Below are 27,751 nucleotides of genomic sequence, written 5' to 3'. Positions count from 1 at the left end.
CATAAAAAGGCTTACTATGTGCTGTCTGTAATGAGTAAGAAATTTGTAGAACTATGAAGTAATGGATAGGATTATCTTTTTTGAGACTATATAATCTCTATAATTTGCTGCCAACCTTACATAGGAAAACAATAGCATCTGAATTAAACTTATCAGCAATATTTGGTTTCAAGGTGTATACAAACATTTGAAAAGGATAAAGCAAATACTTTTAGACCTAGATATTTGTATGGAAAAACCTATATAAAACTTATTTGTATGGGGCACAGAATATTTGTTTTGTAAATATGTTTGTTCTGACTAAATGAGTGGAATTGTGCATACTTGACTAGCAGCAAGAGAACTAGTTGAGACCAGCAGGGTAGAGGGCTGAGGATGGGAAGAAGGAAGCCATATTGATCTGTGAGAGGGAAGCCAGAATCTGTGGTGAAGGAATCCATGCCATTGAGTGGTTGGTTTTAACTTACAGTAGTTGAGGGAACAGTATTTTTGCTAAATTCAGCCTAGAAAAATGATCATGAAGTGTTTTGTTTTGTTTTCTTTTTTTGAGACAGGGTCTGGCTGTGTAGCCCTGACTCACTTTGAACCCATGGCAACCCTCTTGCTTCAGCTTCCTGAATACTGGGATTACAGGCATGCGCCACCAAAATCGGCTATCTTGTGATATCAAGTTTTATACATGCTTCCTTTTTATTTCTGTACATCTTATTGCAGACATTAAAAACAAAAAACAAAACAAAACAAAAAACTCACTTTCGGCCACTAGGGGGCAGAGCACACTGAGTGACTCCTATTCAGTAAACTTAGGGAGAAATATCAGGAGGAGCGTTGAAGATGCTTGTATACCGTTATAGGAATTTAAATTTATATCATCAAACTAGGGACCAGTTTGTAAATACTGATATCTGTTATCTCTTTCTCTTTCTATACTAGACTAATATGTTTAAGCTTTTGTCCTAAAAACATATTTAATAAAACATTTAAGAAGTTGCGTTGACCTATCTTTGGAGGCTTTAGTTTGGTTCGTTAAAGGCACATTTACTGCCGGAGATTTGTCCTGCCCATGTCTACCAAGTGGGTTGGTTCTCTTTTGCAACAGATTTCTGAGGAGACCAGAACTCATCTGTGAGCCTTCCGCTCTTTTCTGTGCTGCTGTTGAAACTTGCCTTTACAGCTACCAGACTTGAAGATGTTGCGAGTGCAGAGGCCAAGACTGGCCAGGCTGAGAGCCGGCCTCTCCAGAGGTCTCCACCACAAGCCAGTGATGGCGCTCCGGAGAGAGGATGTGAATGCCTGGGAGCGCAGGGCACCTCTGGCTCCCAAGCACATCAAGGGCATCACCAAACTGGGATACAAGGTCTTGATACAGCCTTCCAATCGACGGGCCATTCACGACAAGGTGACTACCTTCAACTTGGGAAATGTCTGTGAACGCAACAGTGGAATCCAGAAGCATCTGAAAGGAAACCAAATGTGCCCTTTCACTTTAATTCCATTACTTTGCTAAAAGTATTCTTTTCACTCCATTCCACATGCTCTCCCCCTGAGGGTTTAAGGGTCTGCTTTCAGAAGTTCCCGAGTCTTTCAGTCATTCTCTCCTTCAGGTGCAGCCCTACTTTTGGGAATAGAAAGGCAAAGACTAAGTTGCCATTCTTGTACCCAGGAATGCTCCTTCAGTCACAGCTTATTCTTCATGAGGTTGTACCTCAGCAGTCATGTTGATAGTCCTTTACATCCATCATTCTGTTTACTTTTTGAAATAATCATAGCAGAAGTTATATTCTCATTCCAGTTTTAGGAATATGTATGTACTTTTCCTTTCCTGGATCATTTGAAAGTAGGTTGCCGACATTCTAACTAACATTAGCATCTAGTGCTTTTCTGGGCATCTCCTAGACAGTGCTTTCTAACAGAGCCACTGTATTATTTTCGCACAAGAACACAATCAGTTCTTTTTTGCTTTCTTTTGTTTTAGACCGGTCCTCATGTAGCCAAGATTGTCTTTTAATTTTCTGTGTAGCCGTGAATGATCTTGAATTTCTGACCCTTGTTCCTCTACTTCCCAAGTGCTGGGATGGCAGACATTAGGCAGCCTGCCCTGCTTCTCATATGATCTGTGTTCAAATTCCCCACTGGCTCAATTGAGGCTTACCTAAGCTTCCTACAGGCTATTGTTCTGTATCTTTAGTTGTGATCTGGGGCATCTCCTCCTTTCCTGATTTTATTTTAATGACATTGATTCCTTTTTGAAGAGTCTAGGAAGCTGACCTGTTGCATGTTCTGCTTCTGAATAGAACTAGTCTGATTGTATCCTTAGGATTAGATTTAGGCTAGACCTTTGGGGCATAAATGTCAGTCACATATCATCTTCCCATAGTACCAAATCAAAGGCTCAAGATACCAAGATGCCCCACCATCAGCAATATGCGATCGTTGGTTGAGATAGTTCCCAGATGATCTCTCCAGTGTGGAAATGTATCTCTACCTTTGTCATTACTGTACGCTATCTGTACATAATACACATACAGTTTTTCTTTTCCTTGTAACAGGGGTCTCCTGTAGTTCAGACTAACCCGGAACTTACTAGATAGCCAATGATGACCTTGAACATCTGTTCCTCCTGTCTCCATTTGTGATCAAAGTATAATCTGCTCTTAAATATGAGTGAATAGTGGATTTTCCAAATTTTTTCCCATAGAAGCCAAGCAGGATAGATAATATCTTTATTGAGGAAGCTACCTTGTTATTTGTACTAAACCTCATCCTTCACCAAACCCCATCCTTCTGAAGGTTGTTGTACTTTTGTACTTTTCATCAGAGAAAGTCATGACCACTACAATCTGCAAGAGTAAACTTTGGTCCAAATTTCATCCCCAGGAGTATGCCAGGGCTGGCGGCATTCTTCAGGAGGACATCACAGAAGCTTGTCTAATTTTGGGAGTAAAAAGGCCTCCAGAGGAAAAACTGATGTCCAAGAAGACTTATGCCTTCTTTTCCCACACAATAAAGGCCCAGGAAGCCAATATGAGTTTGTTGGATGAGATTCTGAAACAGGTAATTGTGACCAGTATTCATGAGCAGTAATGAGGCATTGAACGGTAGGTCTGTCACTCACTTCAGTAGGAGATGTGGTCTACGTCAGGGTGCCCAATGAAGAGCTGTCCTTGGCTGTACAGGTTTGGAGTATACATAAAACAATGCATCTCACTATCTTATATACTCTGAAAAGGAAGGGTAAAAGTTTGTCCCCCGCCCCCACAAGCAGTTACTAATTTATAAGGTCAAGCGTGTAAATACCACCATGTAGAATTCCAGAGCTGGAGAGAGCCTCAGAGATCATGCAGACTAACAGCTTGTTTTTCACATGGAGCTCAGAGAGGTACAGTAGCTTAACCAAGTTTATACAGCTCTATGGCACAAGAACAGGACAAGAAATGCTTTCACATTCATTGCTAGTCATAAGAGATGAAGTATATTTTGAGGTTTAAATACTGTGAAAACATTAGTAGCTCCTTAAAATGGGACTGCCCACTGAATGAAAACAGTTTTGAGTGCCTACAATGTGTCTGAAACAATTCATCAGCATGAAAATGCAAAATAGCCATTACCCTTGTGTTTCTGGTGCCACATTCAGTGGGAGGAGATAGAGATAAGCAAAGAAGGCAGCCTATGTCACCAGGAAATACTTGGTAGAAGAGATATGGTACTGAAGGAGAAAGGGACATGGACACCAAAAGGGGGCAGTGCAACTGTTGATAAGGCCTCATTCCAAAGGTGGCATTTGGGAAGATATTTAAAGGAAACAAAGGACTGAGCCATTTCTGATGGTGATGAGTCTTCCAAGCAGACAAGCACATAAAGAAAAAGAACCAAGGGTCTTTATGAGTGGGTGGGTAGAGTGGGTCGTGTGCCAGTGTGTTTAGTCTTCCTATGATGTGGATGATGGTTGGAGTTGGGAGGAGGAAAGCAACACTAATCAGATGCCTTAGTCTAGGGGCAGTCAGGCTATATATAGGCAATAGATGAGGGTGGCTGGCTCCTGGGTGGTAGAGTAGATGCTCTGATGTTTGGGGAACCCTAATTTCATTGTAGAGGTGAGTCCTACACAATTCCCTGATTAAAGGAAGGTGGGATTTGAGGAAAGAAGTCAGCAGTGATTAGGGCATGGACTTGAGCAACTGAGAAAAGGCACTATAGACTGAGAAAGTGTTTATATGAGGACAGCAAGCTGGGATGCCCAAGTTGTAGATGAAGAGGGCAAGCCAGGATGGCCATGTTATATATGAGGAAAGCAAGCCAGGATGGCCATGTTGTATATGAGGAAAGCAAGCTAGGATGGCCATGTTGCATATGAGGAACACAAGCTAGGATGGCCATGTTGCATATGAGGAACGCAAGCTAGGATGGCTTGTGGGAGCCCACAAAGGTTTCCTAGTGAGATCTGAGCTTGCTTTATCTAGCGGGGCTGCATAAGTGGGTGACTTGACCACGTGTGTGGTTACCAGGTATTTGGAAAAGTCTACACTTGGCTGTGTGGTATGCTTTGATCTAGCAAGGGGGGGGGTTGTCTTTTGCTTCACCCCTTGGCATTGTTATAAAAAGCCCTTTTGAAGAGCCAGAAGGGGCTGGTGGATTTTGATCCAGGTTCTCCTGAAGCTATCCTGTATTTCTGTCTCATCTCTGCTATCTTTCTATCTACAAATTCCTTATGCCTCTCTTCTCCTCATAGGAACCCTGTAAAAGGTGGGAGCTGGCCTCCCACAATGGCTATGCTGTATATGAGGACAGCAAGCCAGGATGGCCATGTATATGAGGACAGCAAGCCAGGATGGCCATGTATATGAGGACAGCAAGCTAGGATGGCCATGTTGGTAGCAGAGGGGTTTAGCTTGTTGGATATCTACATTTTGACAGTTGTCAGAGAAGCTGATAGTATGTTGGAAATGAGTCTGTAGCCTAGGAGAGCAGCTTTTCCTGACCAGCACTATCAGAGACCAGGCGGTGTATATAGTTGGGAGGTTGGATAAATGTGGGAGTGAGTGGAGACACAGATCACAGCCAAGGCCTATGGCCTGCAGTAAGGATGACAGAACATTCAATATAGAATCTGAGAAAGGAACAGAGGGTTGTGTTTACCAACAATACAAACAATGGAGGAAATGGATTTTATGTGGGGCGATAGGATATGTTCCTGTTAATTTCAAAACCACTTTAAAGCAAATAAATTCTTTTATGGAGAACTTCAGAGACATTTTGTTATATGTACCTTTGGTCCTCATCAAAAAAATCAATAAAAACAGACCCAGCAGGATGGCTTTTGGACAGCACGCTAACAAGTCATTCAGAGTTGGATATACATTAAATGTCATTACATTTGTAACCTTGATTTTAAATTGTGCAATGCCCCCCCCAGTACTGGGGTTACAACCCACGGCCTTGCACATGCTAAGCAAGTACTCTGTGTTCTACTTAGCAGTGTACCCCAGGCCCCTAACTCCTATTATCTTTGAAGAGATAAAAGTGTTGTATAATTATAACATAGTTTTTAAGAATACATTAATGGGGCTTTCCTGAGAGAGAGAAAGAGAAAGAATTTGTGTTTGCCAAAGATGAAGAAAAGAAATGTAAAGATGAAAAGAGAAGAGAGATAAAGAAGGAATAAAATGGAGAGGAGAGAGAGGGAAAGAGAGTATTGGGCTTTTTGTTACTATTTTTTAGGTAAAAAGGGATATTTAAAAATGACTGAGGAGCAATGTACAGGAAGAATATATATGAAAGAAAGAGGTAATAGTTCAAGAAGATTGACTGGGAAGGACTTGGAATGAACCAGAATTTGCTCACACACAGGGATTCATCTTAGGAAGGATGTATTTTCTTTGGGACCAGAAGATTGATGATAAGTAGGGACATAGGTGTATTTCAGTTGGTCTTGGGCAGGTTGGGAACGTGATAACTTAAAGGAAACCTTTGCCTCCATTATTTCCTTTCCTCACTTCAAAGGATTTTTAACACTCAGTTCATTCCTTTAGCTCTGATTACAGCTGGTTTGTGACCAAGCGTTTTCAAAGCATTTAATGGTGCACCTGCTGATAATGGGTTAGTAAGTCAACATGCATTTTCTAAAAAAGAAAAAAATATAAAATTTTTACTCTTTATGTGTGACTTACTGGCCGAATTTGCCTGGTTGCAACAGTTTCTTCTTTCCCTTTCTTCAGGAAATCCGACTCATTGATTATGAGAAAATGGTGGATCACCGAGGGTCTCGGATAGTGGCATTTGGACAATGGGCAGGTGTGGCAGGTAGGTGTGACAGAGCTCTGTGTAGCTTTCTAAGTGTGTCTCAGCAGTGCAAGTGTGCTTTTCTCTTTCCTATGTTTACTGGTAAAAAAAAAAAAAAAAAAGCAAGCAAAAGGTTAAATACCTAGGAATAGATTCTAGCTTTTTAGATGATCGTGTTGGAGAAACAAAGTTATGTTTGTAATGGGATATCATAAGTAGAAAATCAGGGGAGGGGGGATCTTCTTGACTAAGTGAGGGGTGAGCCCTGTTGACTACTGTTCCAGGCCGTTTGGAACTTACCCAAGTGAGTGTTCTCTGTAGAGAAAATGAAGACATCAGAAATGAGCTGATTGATTCAGAAATAACACCATGCCTGTGAATAGGATGTGGCTTTTGTTTAAACAATGATAGAGACAAGATAACACACAGGTATAGTGACAATGATACTTGCTAGAAGAAGGGCACTGAGCTGGAAATAGCTGTGTGTGTGTGTGTGGGGGGGGTTGTCCTTGAGCTAGCACATCTGACGCTGAGACTTGATGGATGATTGAAACCTATTTAAGCAAGTAAGAAGGAGCGAAGGTTAGGCATGTGTAAAGCTCTGCTATCAATACAATTAAAAAAAATCTAGCTAGATGAAGAAAAAAGGGAGCTGGCACTGTACAGAGAGAAGAAATACATAGTAATCTCTACAAACATTGAAAGAACAACAAAAAAATGTACTAAGGCTAGTGAGCTTGATGAACTCATGAATTAGACAAACCTTTAAAGATACAAATGGCTGAAACCACTGCAAGAAAAGATTGATTTTACAGTATTAAGTAAATTCTACTCATTAGAAAAGGAAAACATTTCATGAAACAAATTTATTGTGATAGACTAGCACCCAGAAGCTTGAGGCAGGAGGATTGTCATGAATATGAGGCCAGTGTGGGCTACACAGCAAGACTCAAAAAGAATTTTACTTTAATTTAAAATATTTGTGAAATTCATTCAAGAGTACTGTATTTACATCATTTCCACCTCTCCCTCTTTTTCTAACCTCTTCTACATTCCCCACACTCCCTCTCGAATCTATGACTTCTTCTTAAATTATTATCTCTCTCTCTCTCTCTCTCTCTCTCTCTCTCTCTCTCTCACACACACACACACACACACACACACACACACACACACACACACCCTGCTGAGTTAGTTTAGTGTTGCTTGTATGTACATGCATTTCAGGTTAACCACTCGGGATTGGGTGACCTATCTGGGAGCTCGTTCCTGGAGAAAACCTATTCCTCTTCTCTCAGCAGCCATTGGTTCCCTGTGGTTCCTCATCTAGGGGTGGATCTTATGAATTTTTCCCATAACATTGGCATATCAACTGGTGCATGTCACTGTGCAGGTCTTGTTTAATCAACCATATGATTGATACTTGATAAATACAGCTTTCCTGCCATGTCTAGAAGACATTATTTAGCAGCAGATGACCTGTCCTGCCCCGCTGGTTCTTCCACAATTTTTCTTGAGTCTTAGATGTAGGGGTTACACTGTAGATGTATCAATCAAAGCTCGGTCACTCATTTTCTGTATTTTGGCCAATTGTGGATCTTCATAATAATCTCTTATCTGCTGGAAAAAAAAAAGCTTTTTTGATGAGGATTGAGAGGTACTATTAGTGAGGATAATTAAAAGTATTTAGAACATAGTTAGAAATTGTATTGGTTTTAGAAAATGTCAGTAGTAAGGTCTTTTCTAAGGTCTCTAAACTGTTCAGCTATGGGTAGTTGGAGAGTTTTACAGTTTCAGGCATACATTCCCTCCTATTGAGCAGGCCTTAAGCTCAATTAGACAGCTGTTGGTTATTCTTAATATAAAAGTGAACTATTGCACCATTGGGAATATATTGCTGGGCCAGTCATTGCTGTGGTTTGCAGACTTTACAGCTGGGTAGGACTAGTGATTGCTTTTCTCCCTTGGAAACTTGCATGGCGCCTTCCTGTACTATCAGAGCTAGTCCTCGGGGAAGAGCCCTCCAGGCTAGTTCCAGCTTGATTCCTTCAGGTCCTGTGTCTGAAGTATATGGAGTCTTCAGCAACAGAGTCTTACCTTCAAGTTCTGGCTTGCAACCAAGGGCAGTAGCAATAGCCCATACTGTTTTGGGTACTGGGGTTCTTGTTAGGGAATGAGGGAAGTATTATTACCCCCACGTACTACTCCATTTAAACTAGACGCATATTGTATATGTGTGACGCAATGTAACATATTGTGTGTACGTGCCACAAAAATAATTTTTTACAGAAATTTGTAATAGTTTGGAAACAATACAAATGTCATTTAAAAAAGAAATGGATAAATGGATGATGGTATAACCATAAAATGAGAAACTGCAGCAACAAAAAGGCAAAAGTATTGATGTAAATCTAAAAAAATATGCTAGTTGAAATGAAACAAAGAACAGAATATGTGCTTACAACTTCATTTACATAAAACCAAAGAATCTAATTTATACAAACAGTAGCAATAATTTCCATCTTGGATCTGTGATACACAGGTGTGACTATTTGTTAATAGTTATTAAACTATACATTTTGAATTGCATTTTACTTCATATAAACAATTTATTTTTAAAAGCTGACTTCAACAAAAAGATAAAAGAAATCTGGGTAGAGTTGTATGTGTGGCAGAGGTGTTAAGAAAGGCATGGAAGATTGTAGTCCTATAAACAAAGGGAGAATACATAATGAGGTCATTGCTATAGGCATGCTGAGTTTTAGATGTCTGAAGACACCCCACTTAAGGCATAGAAAAGATGATTGGCAACATCCTGAAATCAAAAGAAAAATCCCTACTGAAAGTACAGACTTGGGGATCATCCACATATAAAAAATACTTAAATTTGGGATGTGATGAGATTACCTAAGGGGAAATGAAGATATGAAGAAAATGGAGCCCCAAAGAGAATCCTGAGGGTACTAATATAATACACACAGAAAGGTGCTTAAAGAAAGTAAGATTAATTCTGGACATGGGTATGGCTGTACCTTTTAGAAATCCTAGCACTTCAGGCTGAGATGGGAGTCTCTGGAATTTGAGGCTGGCCTGAGCTACATAGTGAGTTCAAGAGAAGCCTGGGCTACATAGTGAGATAGGAAGGGAAGGATGAAGGAAGGATACATTCAAGTCAGAGATACTGAGGAGACTAGAGTGTCAGTCCAAGAGATAGTCTACACTGCCCAAGAATAATTCTGACAAGTAAATAAGGATTTGAAAATTCCATCCAGTTTAGTGACGTAGGCCACTAAATATCTGTTGGATCCCTAGGCCAGTGGTGACTTTGTTTTTGTTTGTTTGCTTGCTTTTGGTAAGGGAGGTGGGAGTATGTTAGAATACTGATAAGAATGAGGGAGCTATTCAAAGATAAATTTCTTTCTGTGGAGGGCCAGGGCATTTTGAGACCTGCAGACAGGAGGAGAAATTAGCCTTTGATGAGAAGAGGGATTTTCTTCCTTTTTATCAGGGCCAGTATTAGAAAAAAACAAAACAAAACAGGTGAGGATATAGATGGGTGAGTGTATTTGATAGTAGAAACTAGAGGACATAGATAAGATGTCTTGAGGTTCCTTCTGAATCTGAAATACTATCATCTTTGCTTCCTTAGGATACCCAGCAGGTTTAAAATGAACAAAGGGAAAAATGTATCATTCCTTCTGGTAAATGCCTATGAACAGAATTTATTTTGTGCATTGTTAGTCAACTCCACTCAATTAATGGTATTTTTATTGATCTGGTTCTGTGACAGGAATGATCAATATTTTACATGGAATGGGTTTAAGGCTCCTTGCTTTGGGACATCATACACCTTTTATGGTGAGAGATTTTATTTATTTATTGGAAACACGTCACATTTTCAGCCTAGAAACGCATTTGAGCTAGTGGACTGACGTGGATTGTGTGTGCTTGCTTCCAGCATCTTGGCATGGCTCACAACTACAGGAACAGCAGCCAGGCTGTGCAGGCTGTCCGCGACGCAGGCTATGAAATATCCCTGGGTTTGATGCCAAAGTCAATAGGACCCTTAACATTTGTGTTCACGGGGACTGGCAACGTATCAAAGGTAGCTCCACCTGTCCTCTTTGCCAAGCAATCTGAAATGCTGAACATTTCATGGGCATTTCAAACAGAATGAATGACCATTCATTTTGGAGTATTTTTGTTGTTGTTGTTTTTTTTTTTTTTTTTTTTTTTGGTTTTTTCGAGACAGGGTTTCCCTGTGTAGCTTTGCGCCTTTCCTGGATCTCGCTCTGTAGACCAGGCTGGCCTTGAACTCACAGAGATCCGCCTGCCTCTGCCTCCCGAGTGCTGGGATTAAAGGCGTGCGCCACCACCGCCCGGCTGTTGTTGTTGTTTTTACTGTAGCAAAGAAAAGTAATAGCCCAAGCATTTTCTTTGCTTTTAGCTGATGTCATCTATTAGAGCAGTAGTTCTCAATCTGTGGGTCATGACCCCTTTGAGAGTTGGACAACCTTTTCACAGAGTTCATATATCAGATATCTTTTATTTCAGATATTTATATTACAATTCATAACAGTAGCAAAAATACAGTTATGATGTAGCAATGAAAATAATTTTATGGTTGAGGGTCACCACAACATGAGGAACTGTATTAATGGGTGGCAGCATTAGGAAGGTTGAGAACCACTGCATTAGAAGTTTGAAGTGCCCCTTTATCCTTACATCATCCTTCCCTCCCTCCATTCCTCCCTCCTCTGCCTTTGATAACTCCTTGTTAATGATATAAAGCACTAACTTTCAGGTGATGGGTGGTTTATTCATTAACTGCTTGGAATCTTGCTAGTAACTAAGTGTCTTAGGGCTTTTACTTCTATGACAATAAGGCATTTTCTTTTTTTTTTTTGGTTTTTCGAGACAGGGTTTCTCTGTGTAGTTTTGCGCCTTTCCTGGAACTCGCTTTGGAGACCAGGCTGGCCTCGAACTCACAGAGATCCACCTGCCTCTGCCTCCCAAGTGCTGGGACTAAAGGCGTGCGCCACCACCGCCCGGCAGGCATTTTCTTAATTAGTGTTGATGGGGTGGGGAGCAGTCCATTGTGTTTCCAATCTGGGCTGGTGGTCCTGAGTTCTATAAGAAAGCAAACTGAGCAAGCCAGGGGAAGCAAGTTATGCAGGAAAGGGTTTATTTGGCTTACACTTCCATATCACTGTTCATCATCAGAGAAAATCAGACAGGAACTCAAACAGGGCAGGGACTTGGGTGCAGGAGCTGATGCAGAGGCCATGGAGGAGTGCTGCTTATGACTGGCTTCCCCTGGCTTGCTCAGCCTGCTTTCTTATAGAACCCAGGGCCAGGGATGACCCCACCCATAATGTACTGACCCCCCCCCCCCCATCAATTGCTAATTAAGAAAATGCCTTACAGCTAGGTCTTAATGAGGCATCTTCCCAATTGAGGTTTCCTCATTTCAGATAACTTCGAGTTGTATGTCAGGTTGACATAAGACCATCCAGAACACTAAGGAAGATAAAGACTGGGATTAATGGTTCCTTCTGGAGTGGTGTTGAGGCTGCATTTGTAATCTCCTGGAGAAACCTGTCATTGAAAAATAGGTCTGTAGTGCAGAAGTTTTACAAATAGAACCTCTGTTAGTGCTAAACTATAAAGCATGCATCTGATCTTTTCCTTCTGTGGTAGACAGTTTTCCCACTTAAAATAATTTCTATAGTGAATCAAAAAGTAAATAGGCACTTGTATTAGGTCCACATTTCTAAATTCATCTTGCTTTCCTGATGAACAGTTAAAATGCCAGTCCCTTCTAATGCAAGTGAAACCAGAGCTGGCTTGTAAGCTACCAGCATGACACCCCTTTTGGACTTCTATGTTGTGATCCTGGTTATAGGTCAGGGCAAGGGGAACGACGCAATTGTGAATCCTTGCAGGAAATCTGTTGGCCATGTTTCTACTGAGGTTTGATTCTTTTTCTCATGCACTATTTACAGGGAGCCCAAGAAGTCTTTAATGAGTTACCTTGTGAGTATGTGGAGCCCCATGAATTAAAAGAAGTTTCAAAAACTGGAGGTAAGCCGCTCAGGAGGACCATCTCTTTTACTGTCTTTAATAGTCTTTGTATTAATATTTTATCACCATAAATCATTATCATTTGTCACTTTACTAATTTCTTCTTTCTTTGTAAGACCACAGGAAAGTGTATGGGACGGTGTTAAGTCGCCATCATCATCTTGTCAGGAAAACAGATGGTGTGTATGATCCTGTAGAATATGAGAAATATCCCGAGCGCTACAAAAGTCGCTTTAATACAGATGTGAGTATCTGGCTTTGATTTGGTTGCTATGACACACCATAGTGAAGCTGTTTTCTGAGAGGGAAATTGTGAATGTGTACCTTGATTCTTCAGGTTCTTGTGTAGATTTACTGTGAGTCCTTTGGTTCTAAAGTGTTGGATTTAGTAGTTGGCTCCTACTGATACTTGGGATTGAGGTGGTCTTTGCTTAGTAGTTTTGGTGGCTTCTGTGGGCACGTTTGTGGCTTCACATCTCTCTCTATTTCACAATGCATGTGCTCATTAGTTCTAAACCAGTTTCTGCTGATCCTTGTTTTTGTGTTAGCCTATACTAGTTAGCACTATTGACAAAAATGCAATGTCTCTGAGGCTTGATCTAAACATAAATGTGTCCTAACTTTTTAAAAAATTGTTCTTGTTTTTTCAGTATTAGGGAATGCAACTACTGTTCTCACATCTCAGCAAGTGCTCTACCACTGAGCAACATTTCCGAAGGGTTATTCTTCCTGTTGCCAAAAATTGTAACCATAACATCAGCTCGCATCTTAGTTGACTTTAAAGTAAAATACCTGAGGCTTGAAGAAATAAGATTATTAGTTTACCATTTCGGAGGCTTGAAGTACAAAGCATGGTTCAGACTCTTTCATAGATTCCCACTGACTGCATCACATCATGGTAGGAGGTCATGAGTATCTCTATCCATGTAGTCTCTTACCTCTTCTAATTAAACCATGAAGATTCATCATGGATACTTCATTCTTTTTAATCTAGTTTAATCACTTTCCAAAGGCCCCACCTCTTAATACCATGGTTGCACGGAGCTTCTACTCTCTAAATACCATTAACATAAGACTTTGCTGATTAATCTTTGCATGAGTTCAAGGGACAACTATATTTCAATCATAGTATTATGTGCCTGGTCCCATAAAACTTATGTCCTCACATTTAATGTATGTGCATTTCATCCCTAGTAGTTCCAAAGTCTTAACTCAAATTAACTTCAAATTCCAGAGTCTCACTTGGAACTCAAGTCTAACATCTTTGGCTGCAAAGCCATATAAAATAGAAACCAAGCTGGATATTTATAAGATACCATAGCAGGTTAGCCTCATGGTATACATTCCATTCCAAAAGGTAGGAATAGATAAGAAGAAAGGAATAATCTGCCCAAGGCAAAATCTCAGGAGTCAGCTTGCCCCTCTTGTTGCCAGGGGCAGTGGCACAGTGGGACTCGTATCGCTGTTGGTGCCGTGTGCTGCCAATGAGAACAGTGTTCTTCATCAGGGTCTTGGTGCAGGCCAGTTTGCTATGGGATGCATTGGATACAACATCAATGATTCTTGTTTTTTCGGTACAACACTCAGAGCCCCAGGAAAAGTTCCCCATATCCAGTCTTAGGGCATGGTACTTTTAACTGCCTCCTTGAACTCAGACTGTGTGTATATGACAAGGGCCAATCTTAGTATGGCAACAGGATGTCCCAGCTCATGCTTTTGCTTTTAGGGGTAGAGCTTTCTCTTACTCACTGTTTTGTGGCGCTTGTGCCAGTTGTCCCAAGAGATGCCCACTGCGTGGCGCGGGCTGGAAAAAGCCATCATTTTTTCAGTTTCACATATTTTGCTTAGTTCTCCCTTTCCTTCCACCAACCCCTCCATGTACTGTAATTTGATCAAATCATGGCCTCTTTTTCATACCTGTCTCTCTCTATATATACATATGTGGTATATTTATATGTGTGTATATAAATGTGTATACATAGCATATATACATATATATATATTATAACGTGTGTATGAGCCTAAATATGTAAATACAACCTGCTCAGTCTGTCTAGTATTACTTGTATATATGATTTCTGAGCTGACCATTCTGCGAGACAAAGGGCCATAGGTAATAAGGAATACTATATTAAGAATGGGAGGTAGTCTTCCTAAGGATGAGCCCCTAATTGGTTTTCTGCCTCTAATTTTATCCTGAACCCTAAGTATCAGTGATTAGATGTGGATGTGTACTGAAACTGACAGTGACCCACTTGCCACATGTGTATGTACATATAGAAGTGTAAGCAGTTCCCCAGAGAGGTTATCTGATTAACCCTCAGAGCATTCTTTTGAGGACTGCTGCCCCCATCTGTGGGTAAGAGCAATAGTGTTCAGAGGAGTTGAGTATGATTAGTTGTAGCATGAATCTTAGAGAGTCTTATTAATAAAATCAAACCTGAGGCAAGTTATTGGGGTGAAATGCTGGAAGGTCAGAGAGACAGAACAAACCACAGCTAACCTCACCTGGCCAACTTCTCGGCTGGTCTTGTTTCCTCAGACTGGAGGCCTCTGAGTCCTCATCCAGAATGGGTCTCAGCTGAACTGCTGCTAGAAGCCGGAAAGCTTAATCAGCCAAATGCCTAACCAGCCAAATGCTTCTAATTTCTGGTCCTCACGCCTTATAAACCTTTCTGCTTTCTACCACCACTCCCTGGGATTAAAGGCTGCTTTCTGGGATTAAAGGCATGAGTCACCATGCCTGGCTGTATCCTTGAACACACAGAGATCTACCTAGCTCTGTCTACCAAGTGCTGGGATTAAAGACGTGCGCCACCACCGCCACGCTCTTGCTATGGCTCTAATAGCTCTGACCCCCGGGCAACTTTATTTATTAACATACAATTAAAATCACATTTCAGTACAAATAAAATACCACCATAATTAGTGTTATATTCTATAGTATTTGAACTGGAAATAGAGTTCTGGGTCACTTGATTCTTTGCTATTTTATTTTTCCTAGCTGTGCAATATATTACGGAATAAAATATGAATACATTTATTAGATTGATATCTTATCATGGAGTAATTCTACAATGGACGGTGGGTGACTATTATCTTTTCCTCAGAAGATGGTGGGTGACCTGGACAACAAAATGTTCCACAGAAGCACCACTGATGATCTGTCGTGGGCTTTGCTCTAATCAGGGTTCTTTCAGTACATGGTATTAAAATAAGCCATATCCTGTTTTGTTGAATATGAAACTTGCTTCACAGATTGCACCCTATACAACTTGTTTAATTAATGGAATCTACTGGGAGCAAAACACCCCTCGCCTGCTAACTCGCCAGGATGCTCAGAGTCTCCTGGCCCCAGTGAAGTCTTCAGGCGTTCCTATTGAAGGATGCCCTGAATTACCACACAAGTAAGGACTATGTGTCATCAGAAATGAAGTTTTGTTGTTGTTTTGTTTTGTTTTTGCTGCATCACCATTATTAGGGGATCAAAGACCACAGTGTTCCCGAATGCCAGAGATGTAGTGACAGTCTGACCTGACCTCCTGGAAGCAGTTACCCATCCCCCCAAGACTGACTTTTGGCTCGTTGGCTTCCAAAGCTCACTCCTCAAAAAAAAAAAAATCTCTTCAATTATTCTCATTCCTCTCTAGTTTGTTACTTTGTTTTGAGAAACTCAAAATCATCTGTTTTCCTGTGTTTATGGTTGTTCTTTCTCCTACTGGAATTTATTCTCCCAAAAAATAGGGAGGGAGTGTTTTTGTCTTGACCTTAAGTACTTGGTATAAAATAGACATTTAATTAGTTCTTAAATATTGAATGAGTTAATTAATAAGTATTTGTGAAATATCTTATGTACCAGGGATTCTACTAAGCTAAAGTTCAGATAAACATAGTTGGGCTGTTTGCTGCTCTGAAGCAAATGCCAATGGAACACTAGGAACAACAAACAATGTAACAGGAGATTAGATGAAGTAGGCACATTGGTAACAGAACACAATGGTTGGATCTGATGGTTGGATATGAGCACAAAGCTGATAAGCACAGCTCTGTAATGATAGTGAAGCAAATTCTATTGCTTGTAGTAAGTAAGGAGAGCACTTGGGATAATTTCCAAAGGGATGTCTTCTTCAGTAAAGAAAGCAAGGGACGTTTGTTGGGGAAACTCCTATGATATTTGCAGAGGGATCACTCCTCATGACTTGTAGAGGTGGGCACACTCCTGGATATGCTCAGTTCAAAGCAATGCTTTTCTATGCATTGCATATTTGGAAAATGAGGAATGGGAACCCCACTTGGCAGAGCATTTACTATTGCAACATCAAACTTTATCTCTCTTAAAAGTATGGGTCAGAGTGTGCTACTATTTTTGTTCCTGTGAGTTTCTTTGAAGGGCCCCTTAGACACAAAAACAACTTGGAAGGCTTCCTTCCCTTCTTTTTTTTTCATGGAAAATAAAGAACCCTGTGTCTTAGAACAACCCAGTGTTCTGAAGACTGAACTGTAGGAGAAAGATTCTAAGTGCCCGGAAAATATCTGACATCCACAATGCAATTTGTTTCAAGCACATTTTATTTTTATTCATTGTTAGTCTTCCTGAAGGCCTGAGAATTCCACCCTCTCATGTGAGTGTTGATGTTATTTTCAGACTTGTGGCAATATGTGACATTTCAGCAGACACAGGAGGGTCTATAGACTTTATGACCGAGTGCACTACAATAGAGAGACCCTTTTGCATGTATGATGCAGATCAGCATATTATTCACGACAGGTGAGTTTGTCAAAGCTGCTGCTGCCTTACCATGATGTGCTAGTTTAAAGTACTCAACATTTCAGTTCTTTATGAAGGTGTGAAAATTTGTAGGTACATGCTCAAACACAGTAAAGGAAATGGAAAAAACACTTTGAAATTTTAATGCTTAAATACATATATGCTATGTTTAAATGGGAGATGGGTTGCCAAGTAAAGGAAAGGATTTGTTTGAAAAGCAGTCCTATTTATAGTGACATGCTTTGGTTTTCAAGACTACAAATAACAATGAAACAAATGTTGTAATGGAGTAAAGGCTGAGAAAATTTACAATGTTCAAGTAATATTTTGTGCATTTGAATAAAGTGTTTTGCTTCTTCTAGTGTTGAAGGCTCCGGAATTCTGATGTGTTCCATTGACAATTTGCCAGCACAGCTTCCAATTGAGGCTACAGAATACTTTGGAGACATGCTTTACCCTTATGTTGAAGAAATGGTAAGGGGAATGGTAGCCTCCACGGCAACTCTGTGACCTTAAGTAGAAATATGGAGTGAGCTTATGAATGTTCTGGTCTCCTATATCTAAGAAATCTGTTGTAAAATGAAATGCCAGTCTTTGCCCAAATGTACCTACAGGTCTATTTTATTCTACATAATCTGTTACTTGTCTCATAAGGACTGTGATTATATTGCTGACTTCATGCTTACAATCACAGTCATACATTCATCTCATTATATACATTTTATTTAGGGTGTTTATGTTATGGAGCGGGGTAAAATTACTTTATCCTCAATTCCCTTTCTATCTAGACGAATTTATATTGGGGCATTTTTATTGTGACACAATTAACGGATCTGAACAATCAGAAGTATGGAAAACATTACTGAATGCCAGCCACTAGTGTTTTGTTCCGTGACAGCTTATGATGAGATGATGTTTTTCTCTTGCGATTGATTCTGAAATGCTGTGTAATCTAGATTCCATTCCCGTTACCAAAGAAACTCTCCTGTCAGTGTTTATCTTGGGTCCAGATTTGCCATGCTTTATTTTTTGCTGCTAACAGTTGACCTCTGGCAGAGATTCCAAACTCTGAACAGCAGCTCTTTGTCTTCATTCCCCACTTCTCTCCCACTGTGAAATGGAAGCAAAATGTCTAGTCTGAAGTTGTCTTCTATGAGTAACCAATGGGTTAACAAGGAGATATAAGAGGATGAATGCATTAGGAAATACTGTGGAAAGATATTTATTTGTTGATGCATTTGTATGTGTGCATGTGCGTACAGCAGTATGCTGTATCATGTACCATGATGTGCCTCCGGAGGTCATAGGACAACTTAAGGGAGATGTTTCTCACTGTCTATCATGTGCCAATGCAGTGCTAAGTCTGCAGTGTGTCTGAAGTTGGCTCTGCGGGGAAGTAGTGGCATTAGGACAGTACTAATGGCAAGTGGAACTGGACGTCAGCTAGATTTTCGACTCAGGTGTGACTCAGATATCTCCTTTCTAAAATTAGGTGGTTGTATTGTTGCTGGATCCTAACAGCTCCCTTGGGGGAAAGGGTGAGAAGATATGGCATCAACTGCACAGATACCAGGAGTCAGTTGAAGGCAAACAACAAACTCATTTATTTAATAAGGGGGAAGGCTTTATATACCCTCATCCCAGCACCCAGTCTGTGTTGCTTGCAATCTGGTGGTATTGCATAGTCGTCCTTCATTGGCTGGACGTGATCAGGAACTCTGACAGCTCCTGTTGCTAGACCCTCAGGCAGACTCCAAGTTGACTCATAAGGAATATGGTATGTGCATGTCTTGGCTTAGCCAATTTCCTCTACCCTATGGGTCTGTCTTACTATAGTTGTAGTATATAATCTTAATGGCTTCCCAAGTTTTAACATTCTAGAGATATAAATGTCTCAGTGCCTGTATGGCATGTGTCTAGGGAAACAATGAATAGTAAATGTCCCCAGCTGTATTTTATATTCATTTTCCCTTGTCATTGTTTCTCTGCTGACTAGATTTCTTTTTAAAAGGAATATTTATTATCATTATCATTAATTGTATATGTGGATGCTTGGGTATGTGCGTGTGAGTGCAGGTGCCTGCAGAATTCAGAAGAATTCTTCAGATCTGTAAATGCCTTTGTAGTTTCTGTCCTAGTAGAAAGGCTGCCTATGCATTTTTTAATTTCAGATGTTACAGTCCTAGAATTGACTTTTGGGGGAAGAGTGGTTGTTACTTGGGTTTTTTGTTTTTTTGTTTTTTGGTAGTTTTCTTTTTCCCTCCTGAGAATCTCCATGCTTTCTTCTTCATCATAATCATTATCATCATCATTGTCATCATCAATTTTTAGAGACAAACTATCTCTGTGTGGCCCTGGCTTTCCTGGAAGTTACTCTGTAGACCAGGCTGGCCTTAAACTCATGGATCCACCTGCCTGTGCCTCCCAAGCGCTAGGATTAAAGGTGTGCGCCACCTCCACTGCCCAGCTCCATGCTTTCATTATTATGAGTGTATTTTTCTTTGTCATATGGCACATAGTTATAAAAGCCATTTTGTGATCTTTATGTTAGTTTCTTTTATCTTCAGGGAACACATCTGAGACCCCCTCTCAATTAATGTCTGAAACTGTGTAGTATTAAAGCCTACATATATATCTTCTCTATACCTGCATAATTGTGACAAAGTTTAATTTATAAACTGAGTGTAATATTATGAAAGAGACAATGATAAAATTTATATAAAAAATCTTGTAAAATTTATGTCAGTGTAGTCTCTCACTCTCAAAATGTCTTGTGCATTGCACACACTTCTTGCTTTTGTGTTGATAATTTAATGAAAATGTCTGTGTGATGAAAGTGAGGTGAAAGATGTAGGGTCCAGGACTTAGCATTAAGCTACTGAAATTACCGTCATAGTTAATTTGAGAACCACGATGACTTCTAAGTAGCTTGTGAGTGGGTAAGATATACAACGTAGATACACTGGTCAAGTGAGATGCAGCAGGATAGCACAGAATTGCATCTGCTACTCAGAAGGAGATATAACTTAAAACTTATGGATAGTTTATTTCAGGAATTTCTATTAACTGTTTTCATACTGTAATTGACTGAGTAACAAATCCATGCAAAGCAAAACTGGACAAGTGTGAACACTACTGTATCTTATCCTTCCAACACTCTGGGTAAATTTAGGATTAAAGTTTTTGAATTGTTTCTGCCTTTGAGAATAGGTTTTGTGTTTTGTTGTTTTGATGGTATGAATATTGTAGAGATTCTGGATTGTGATGTTGCTCCGAGAAATGGTGAACTTTTTTTTAAAAGCAGGGTTAGACTCCACTTGTTTAGACTCTTATTGAAAATTACATCTCATCTGTGGAACAAGCCAGCTTAAATAGAAATTTGAGACTTTTATCTCTGAATGTATAATGTACTCTGGCCTGTACATGCTTAGTTTGGGGATCACGAGAAAGAAGAGACTTATACAAAGGCTGACCTCCCTTTCCCTGAGTTTGCCATTTTTATACCCCTAACACACTAGTCTGGTTGCTGGGGGCCTGATACATTCACCATATCTATCTACTTTTCCACTTTTTCTGGTTAATCTTAATTGTCAACTTGATACAACCTAGAGTCATCTGAAAGGAGCAACCTCAATTGAATTCTACAGATCAAGCTCTTCTGTGGATTCTGTGGCAGGTTGTCTTGATTATTACTTGATGTAGAAGGGTCCAGCCCATGGCTGTTAGCATCATTGCTTGGGCCTTTGTTCCTGGGCTGTATGCAAAAGCTAGTTAAGCATGAGTGAGAAAGACAGCATGCAGCATTCCTCCATGGTTTCTTCTTTGAGTTCCTGCCCAGGCTTCTCTCAGTGATGGACTATTGCTCGTAAGCCAAAATAAACTCTTTCCTCCAGTAAGTTGCTTTGGTCAATGTGGTTGGCAAATGAAACTAGAGCATCGCCCATGGCTGGCCTCAAAACAGTACCAAAAGTGGGAGACACAGCTATTCCTGTCGATGCTCCTCTGTTGTAATGCTTCGCCAAAGAAGCTGTCCCTCTCCTTCTCAACCTCTCAGGCAGTTTGTTATTGCCTAAGCTTTGTCTAGGATGTACACCTAGTATTTAAAGGAGGGATAGTTTGTAAGAGCTTAGTTCCCTACATCTAACATGAAACTGTCTGGCACTAATAAGTGGACTGAGTCACCTTGACTCCCGTAGAGCATTGAAAGAGCCAGAAGTACTGGCAAATCCCTGGCTTTGCCATCCTTTCCAGTGCAAAAATATGTACTTTAGCCCAACTCTTATCTTATTGAATATCGATTAATCGTGGATAGATGTGACTATTAATAGTTGTTTTAAAAATGCATACAGCCGGGCGGTGGTGGCGCACGCCTTTAATCCCAGCACTCGGGAGGCAGAACCAGGTGGATCTCTGTGAGTTCGAGGCCAGCCTGGGCTACCAAGTGAGTTCCAGGTAAGGCGCAAAGCTACACAGAGAAACCCTGTCTCGAAAAACAAAAAAACAAAAAAACAAAAAAAAAAAAGCATACAGTGTATTTTGATCTTGTCTATCTCCACCTCAAATTCTGCCCAGAAGCCTGCAATATATCCCCCTTCCTAATTCATAACTAAAAAAAAAAAATAACCTCCTGAGGCCTATTAGTACTGCTTATATGTATTGAGTGGGGAGCCATCTACTAAAGCATGGGCACCTTTCCAGTGGCTACATCCCCTAAGAGAAATTACTCTGCCCCCGTCAGCAACCATCAACTACCAATAGCACCTAGGAACAAGGCCTTGTGAACCCTTCCTCCATCTGTACTGGAGTTTTGACTGTCTTGATCTTGTATAGTTTCTGTGTACTATAAATCAGACAACGTTAACATCTACAAACCCCTCTTCCCTCCCCCAGTACTCTTCTCATCCTTCCTTTCAGAGGTTCCATATCCACTGTCTGACCGACCTCCCACCCTGAACAATTTTGCCATTTTTTAAAAAGTTAATTGGTGCTTTTTTCTATTTCCTGTGTTTTATTTATTTTCTTTCTTCTATTTTCCTTTTTTATTTAATAATTTATTTTACAATGAGAATGCCATTTCCCCTCTCTCCTCTCCTCCCTTCCCTTCCCCTACATCCCCCCAATTCCCCCTGTATGTCATTATTCTGGTGTTTTTGACATATATTTTACTTTATTTGTGTATATGTACTTGTATGTGCATGTGGACATGCGTGTGTTGGGGGGCATATGTGTGTGTATAGCTGTGGGGATGGAGGTCAGAAGACAACTTGAGGTGTCAGTTTTCTTCTACCATGTGAATTCTGGGAATCAGAATCAAGTTTTCAGGCTGGTGGCAAGTGCCTTTACCTGCTTGGCCATCTCCTCCTACTTGTCTTTAATAAAAATTACCATTCAGTGCAGTTCTTTTCATACAGGTGGTGGGGGGGCGGAAAAGTCAACTCAGTGAATTTGCACTAAAGCATCATGAGAGTTAGCCAAGTATAACTCATCATGAAAACATTCATGAATAAAAATTTTGTTAGGTTGGGTGGCAGTGGCACATGCCTTTAATCCCAGCACTTGGGAGGCAGAGCCAGGTAGATCTCTGTGAATTTGAGGCTAACCTGGTCTACAGAGAGAGACCCAGGACAGGCACCAAAACTACACAGAGAAACCCTGTCTCAAAAAAACAAAACAAAACAAAAAGTGTTAAAACAACACAAATAAAGCTTTTATATTACATAAAATGTAAAGTGTTAAAGTATCAGAGGTGTACAATTCATAATAGTGAAACATGCATACAAGTAATATATGGACTGAGTAGGTTATATTTAGGAAAATGTGTATATACATACATATATTAGTATATATATATACATATACACATATGTGAATGTAATAAAAATGATAAAGGAGGCCATGGATTTAAAAGAGAGAGGGAAGGGGTATATGTAAGGGTTTGGAGAGAGGAATGAGAAGGGAGAGATGCTATATTATAATCGCAAAATTAAAATTCACTTTTTTTTTTCAAGACAGGGTTTCTCTGTGTAGCTTTAGCTGTGTAACTTGCTTTGTATACCATGCTGTCCTCAGACTCAGAGATCTGCCTGCCTGTGCCTCCCGAGTGCTCGATTAAAGGTGTTATACTAACATGCCTGGTTTTCTACCATTAAAAAAACAAACAAACAGTGGCACATGGTACCATTTTAATGAGAACCATGGGTCAAAAATAAGCGTTAGCATCCCCAAACCCCTCTTTCCTCCTCCAGAGCTCTTGCCATCCTCCCTTTCAAAGGTTCCATATCCACTGTCCTGACTTCTAACCCTGAACAATTTTGCTATCTTTTGAAAGTTATTGGTCCCCTTTTGGTGAATAATAAGGATAAGCAACTTTGTGTCTCTTCACATCTTTTTTTGTTAGTAAATTTCGTTCTTTTTAAGTTTTATACACGTACACTGTTTTCTGGGTATTCTCTCTCTTATCTTCTCCCATGTCTCTCCCACCTCCACCAGACCCACCCCGTCTCTTTTCCCTATTCACTCACTTTGGTTTTGTTTAGCATTCTCCAGAGTTTAATCAGAACCATCTGTGTGACCATGAGTCGGAACCAACCATCAGAATTTGGTCTGATGGCCAGTGGGCACACAGGTGGATACCATGCCTCCCTTAATGCCAGAATCCGTTGGTTGTCAGCACAGTAACCCGTAGCCCTGTGAACCCTCCCTCTCTGTAGCTGACTGTCCAGAGGGGCCGGTACACACAGCCAGCTGCCGTGAGTGTGTGGTTGTCAGATCTGTGCTGGACTTGTACAGCCTCTCTCTCCACCCTCTGACTTTACCTTCTTTTCACCCCTTCTTCAGAGAACAGTCTCATCAGCAAGTCTGACATTTACTGTGAAGCTTTCATACATTTATTTATGTTAAAGGCTTTTGAACTATCATAACTGTTACATTTTATGTATTTTGCATTCATCAAGATTATATGTTTTTTGTTTGCTAATATACTAATTCTATCAACTGATTCTATCTTTACATTTATAGAATAAACACAAATGGCTACAATATATTAATCTTTTATTGATGACCAAATTCAGGTTGCTAATGGCTATGTCAACATCTATTTATTTAACTGTTGGTTGACATTTAGTTAGTTTTCTGTTTGTAGCTATTACTAACAAGTATACTATAAGGAATTGTTCCGACATATCTCTCGGTTGTGTGTATGTGCATATGCATTCATACATACATATGTTCATATACACCCATTAACTGTACTTCTGCTGAGTTCGTACATTGGTTTATCTTATTTAGGATTATTACATCTGTGCTTATGAATAAGCTTATCCTAGAATTTTATTATGTCTTGCTACTACATTTGCTTGTATTCTGTTTAATTGATATATTCTAAAGATTAATTTAAAATTTTTATTTATATTATTGGTGTGTGTGTATGTCTGTGTATGTGTGTGTATATGTGTGTATATGTGTGTATGTGCATGTAATCTATTCCTTCACCTTTGTGTGGATTCTAGTGATTGAACTTATTGGCCACATTTGCTCACTCTCACAGTAAATATGGACAGATACATTGAGTAATAACCAAACTATACTCTGGAAAAAATTTGAAGACAGTGTAACATTCAGTCAACAAATTAGTTCACTATTTAATTTTTTAAAATATTTATTTAATTGTATGTGTGTAAGTGTCCGCATGTATCTCTGTGTGCCTTACATATGCCTGGTGCCCACAGAGGCCAGAAAAGGATGCTGTATCCCCTGGAACTATAGTTATAGATCATGGTGAGCCATTGTGTGAGTTCTGGGAACCAAAGCTGGGTCTTCTGCAAGAGCAACAAGTGCTTTGAACTGCTGAGCCGTCTCTCCAGCCCCCGCTCCACCACATTTGAGTTTGGTCTCAGTTAAGTTTTCTGGACATGAGCGTGTGAAACTAGATTCTTTCCCAGACTGTGGCACAAATGGACTCTGGTCTAGTTCCTGTCAGAGCCCTGTTTCTGTCTGAAGACCCATGGTCGCAGTTTTACAATATGCTTCCCCATTGGTATTTTGGTCTGTGAAGTTCTCGTCAGAATGGCCTCTTAAGTTCTGCGTATGGATATTTGAGGGCTCCTTTAGCCTGCAGCTCTCCATGCTCTTCCATACTTTTCTAATAAACTTGTTCCAAAGGACTGTGACTGCTATGGTCCAGGCATCACTTCTCTGTAGCAATTTTCTGGATAGCTTTTCTCATTGCTGTGGTCAAATTCTTGAGAAAAAGACAGCTAAGAGAAGAAAGGTTTATTTCAGAACACGGCAGGAAGAATGACCCTCTACTGTGGTGGCGTGAGCATGAGGCTGCTTGATCATATTTGGGAGGATCAGGATGAAGAGAGAGGACAAGAAACAAAGATAAACGATAGACCTCAAGGTCCACTCTCAGTGACCCACTTTCTTCAGCTGGACAGTCCCCAAAAGCGCCACAATCTTCCTTAACAGTGGTACCAGCTGAGGACCAAGTGTTTAGACACATGAGCTGCAGCAGGAGCTATTTTAGAGTTTATGTACTACTCTATTCTCCCCTCACCTTTCTTCTTTTTTAATCCTTTTTTTCTTTTATTGAAAATAGATTTTCCCCCTCTCAATATATTGTGATTACGGTTTCATCTCCCTCTACTCCTTCCGGTACTTCCCCACTTCCCTTCCTATCCAGATCCACTGCCTTTCTGTCTCATTAGAAAATGGGCTTCTAAGGGATAATATTAAAACAGTGAAATAAAAGAAAAGAAAACAAACAAACAAACAAAAACCATGTCAGAATGGGCTGAGAGAAACAGAAGGAAAGGAGCCCAAAAGAAGGCACAAGAAACAGAGACCTACTCATTTGCACACCCAGGAATCCCATAAAAATATTAAACTGGAAGCCATAATATTATATGCAAAGGACCTGGTGCGGAACCATGTAGACCCTGTGCAAGTTCATATGTGTGTTGGTCTTGTTGGGATAGGGGGCCATGTTTTCTTGGTGTCCTCCATCCTCTCTGGCTCTTACACTCTTTATGCTTCCTCTTCCATAGGGTTCCCTGAACCTGTGGGGAAGGATTTGATGGAAGCATCCCAGTTAGTAATGAGTGTTCCAAGGTCTCTCACTCTGCATAATATCTGGCTGTGGGTCTTTGTATTTGTTCCTGTTTGCTGCAGGAGGAAGCCGCTCTGATGATGGCCAAGCAAGGCACTGATCTATGAGTACAGCAGAATGTTATTAGGAGTCATTTTATTGATACATTTTTGTTTGTTTGTTGCTATTGACTTAACATCTGTACAGACTCTGAGGTATTAAAGGGCATAGGCTTTGGAATGACAAGGATGTTTTGTTTCCCTTGGACTCAATAGCTATTTGTTGATTATCTGCTTCAGAATCATGAAAACAGGTTTACATTCTGTTTCTAGCATCTCCTGTGGAAAGTTGTTTCTTATTTGGATAAGTGTTCTAGACCTTAACCTAGAAATGTGGAGAAAGACAGTCTCTGATCATCTGAGGTATCAGTCCTGACTAGATTCTGTTACTTAGGAACAAGAGTTGTGGGTCTTGGGAAAAAGAGAAGGCTTCTCAGGGTTAATATGAGAAATGTGGCCCAGGCATCATGCCTTTATTCCAGGACTTTTGAGGCAGAGTCAGGCGGATCACTGTGAGCTCAAGGACAGCCAGGTCTATGTACAGAGGCTCTGTCTCAGAGAGAGAGGAGGGGAGACAGAGATCTATTTTCTGTCAATGCCTATCTGACTCAATCTTCAAGAAAATGGACAGAGTTAATCAGTGCCATTTGAGCTCCACTTGTTCAAGTCATTATCCCTAAGGGTTGTGAAATGTTGTGGTACCCACAGAACTAAATTTGACCAAAGGGTGACCTCTGCTGTGAGGATGGTGGGCGTGTCTACCTCTCATGGAGCAGCTTCAACATTGGGGTGGGACAGAGGCACTCAGAAGGAGGATTACGGCTCTACTACTTGGGGAATTCAAAACATGTTCAATGTAATACCTCTGATTGCTTCTGAAAGAAGAGCTTTTGTGTGTTCTCAGCAAGCGCAGGTGATTAGAATCAAATTCTAGTTTTAGAACTGGACCTTGCCTTGAAACACTGTATTCCTGGGTGCAGAGTTATGTACAGATTTCTGTGACCAATTATTTATGATCGGCAATATTCAGAAAACTTTTCTTTAAAACTTTGTGGTGGGGATAAAGTGCATCAAGCCACTGTTGCAGCTTTGTTTATCTCTCCCTGTTCTCTCTGTTACAGTTGTTATCAGCTTTGTTTATCTCTCCCGGTTCTCTTTGTTACAGTTGTTGCAGTTTTGTTTATCTCTCCCCGTTCTCTCTGTTACAGTTGTTATCAGCTTTGTTTATCTCTCCCTGTTCTCTCTGTTACAGTTGTTATCAGCTTTGTTTATTTCTCCCCATTCTCTCTGTTACAGTTGTTATCAGCTTTGTTTATCTCTCCCGGTTCTCTCTGTTACAGTTGTTGCAGTTTTGTTTATCTCTCCCCGTTCTCTCTGTTACAGTTGTTGCAGTTTTGTTTATCTCTCCCCGTTCTCTCTGTTACAGTTGTTGCAGTTTTGTTTATCTCTCCCGGTTCTCTCTGTTACAGTTGT

The 27,751-nt window shown here is 40.3% G+C and overlaps 1 protein-coding gene across 2 annotated transcripts in view; it reads left to right on the top strand.

The window, feature by feature from the left end:
* Positions 1 to 27,751, top strand: part of Aass (aminoadipate-semialdehyde synthase) — a 55,507-nt gene that overhangs the window by 7,710 nt on the left and 20,046 nt on the right. Inside the window, exons 2-11 of one of the 2 annotated variants that reach the window (XM_059257425.1) lie at positions 1,175 to 1,399; positions 2,878 to 3,054; positions 6,216 to 6,300; positions 10,070 to 10,137; positions 10,238 to 10,384; positions 12,285 to 12,363; positions 12,480 to 12,607; positions 15,622 to 15,770; positions 17,009 to 17,131; positions 17,494 to 17,605. In XM_059257425.1, the coding sequence (XP_059113408.1) occupies positions 1,190 to 1,399; positions 2,878 to 3,054; positions 6,216 to 6,300; positions 10,070 to 10,137; positions 10,238 to 10,384; positions 12,285 to 12,363; positions 12,480 to 12,607; positions 15,622 to 15,770; positions 17,009 to 17,131; positions 17,494 to 17,605 (1,278 nt within the window). In that variant the 5' untranslated portion in view covers positions 1,175 to 1,189. Of the gene's footprint in view, positions 1 to 1,099; positions 1,400 to 2,877; positions 3,055 to 6,215; positions 6,301 to 10,069; positions 10,138 to 10,237; positions 10,385 to 12,284; positions 12,364 to 12,479; positions 12,608 to 15,621; positions 15,771 to 17,008; positions 17,132 to 17,493; positions 17,606 to 27,751 lie in introns of both variants that reach the window. The other variant, XM_059257424.1, reaches the window with a different exon arrangement.

Source organism: Peromyscus eremicus, chromosome 3, assembly GCF_949786415.1.
Source record: "Peromyscus eremicus chromosome 3, PerEre_H2_v1, whole genome shotgun sequence".
Lineage (NCBI taxonomy): Eukaryota > Metazoa > Chordata > Mammalia > Rodentia > Cricetidae > Peromyscus > Peromyscus eremicus.
Note: the sequence above shows the minus strand (reverse complement) of the source record. Positions and strands in the feature narration are given on the sequence as shown.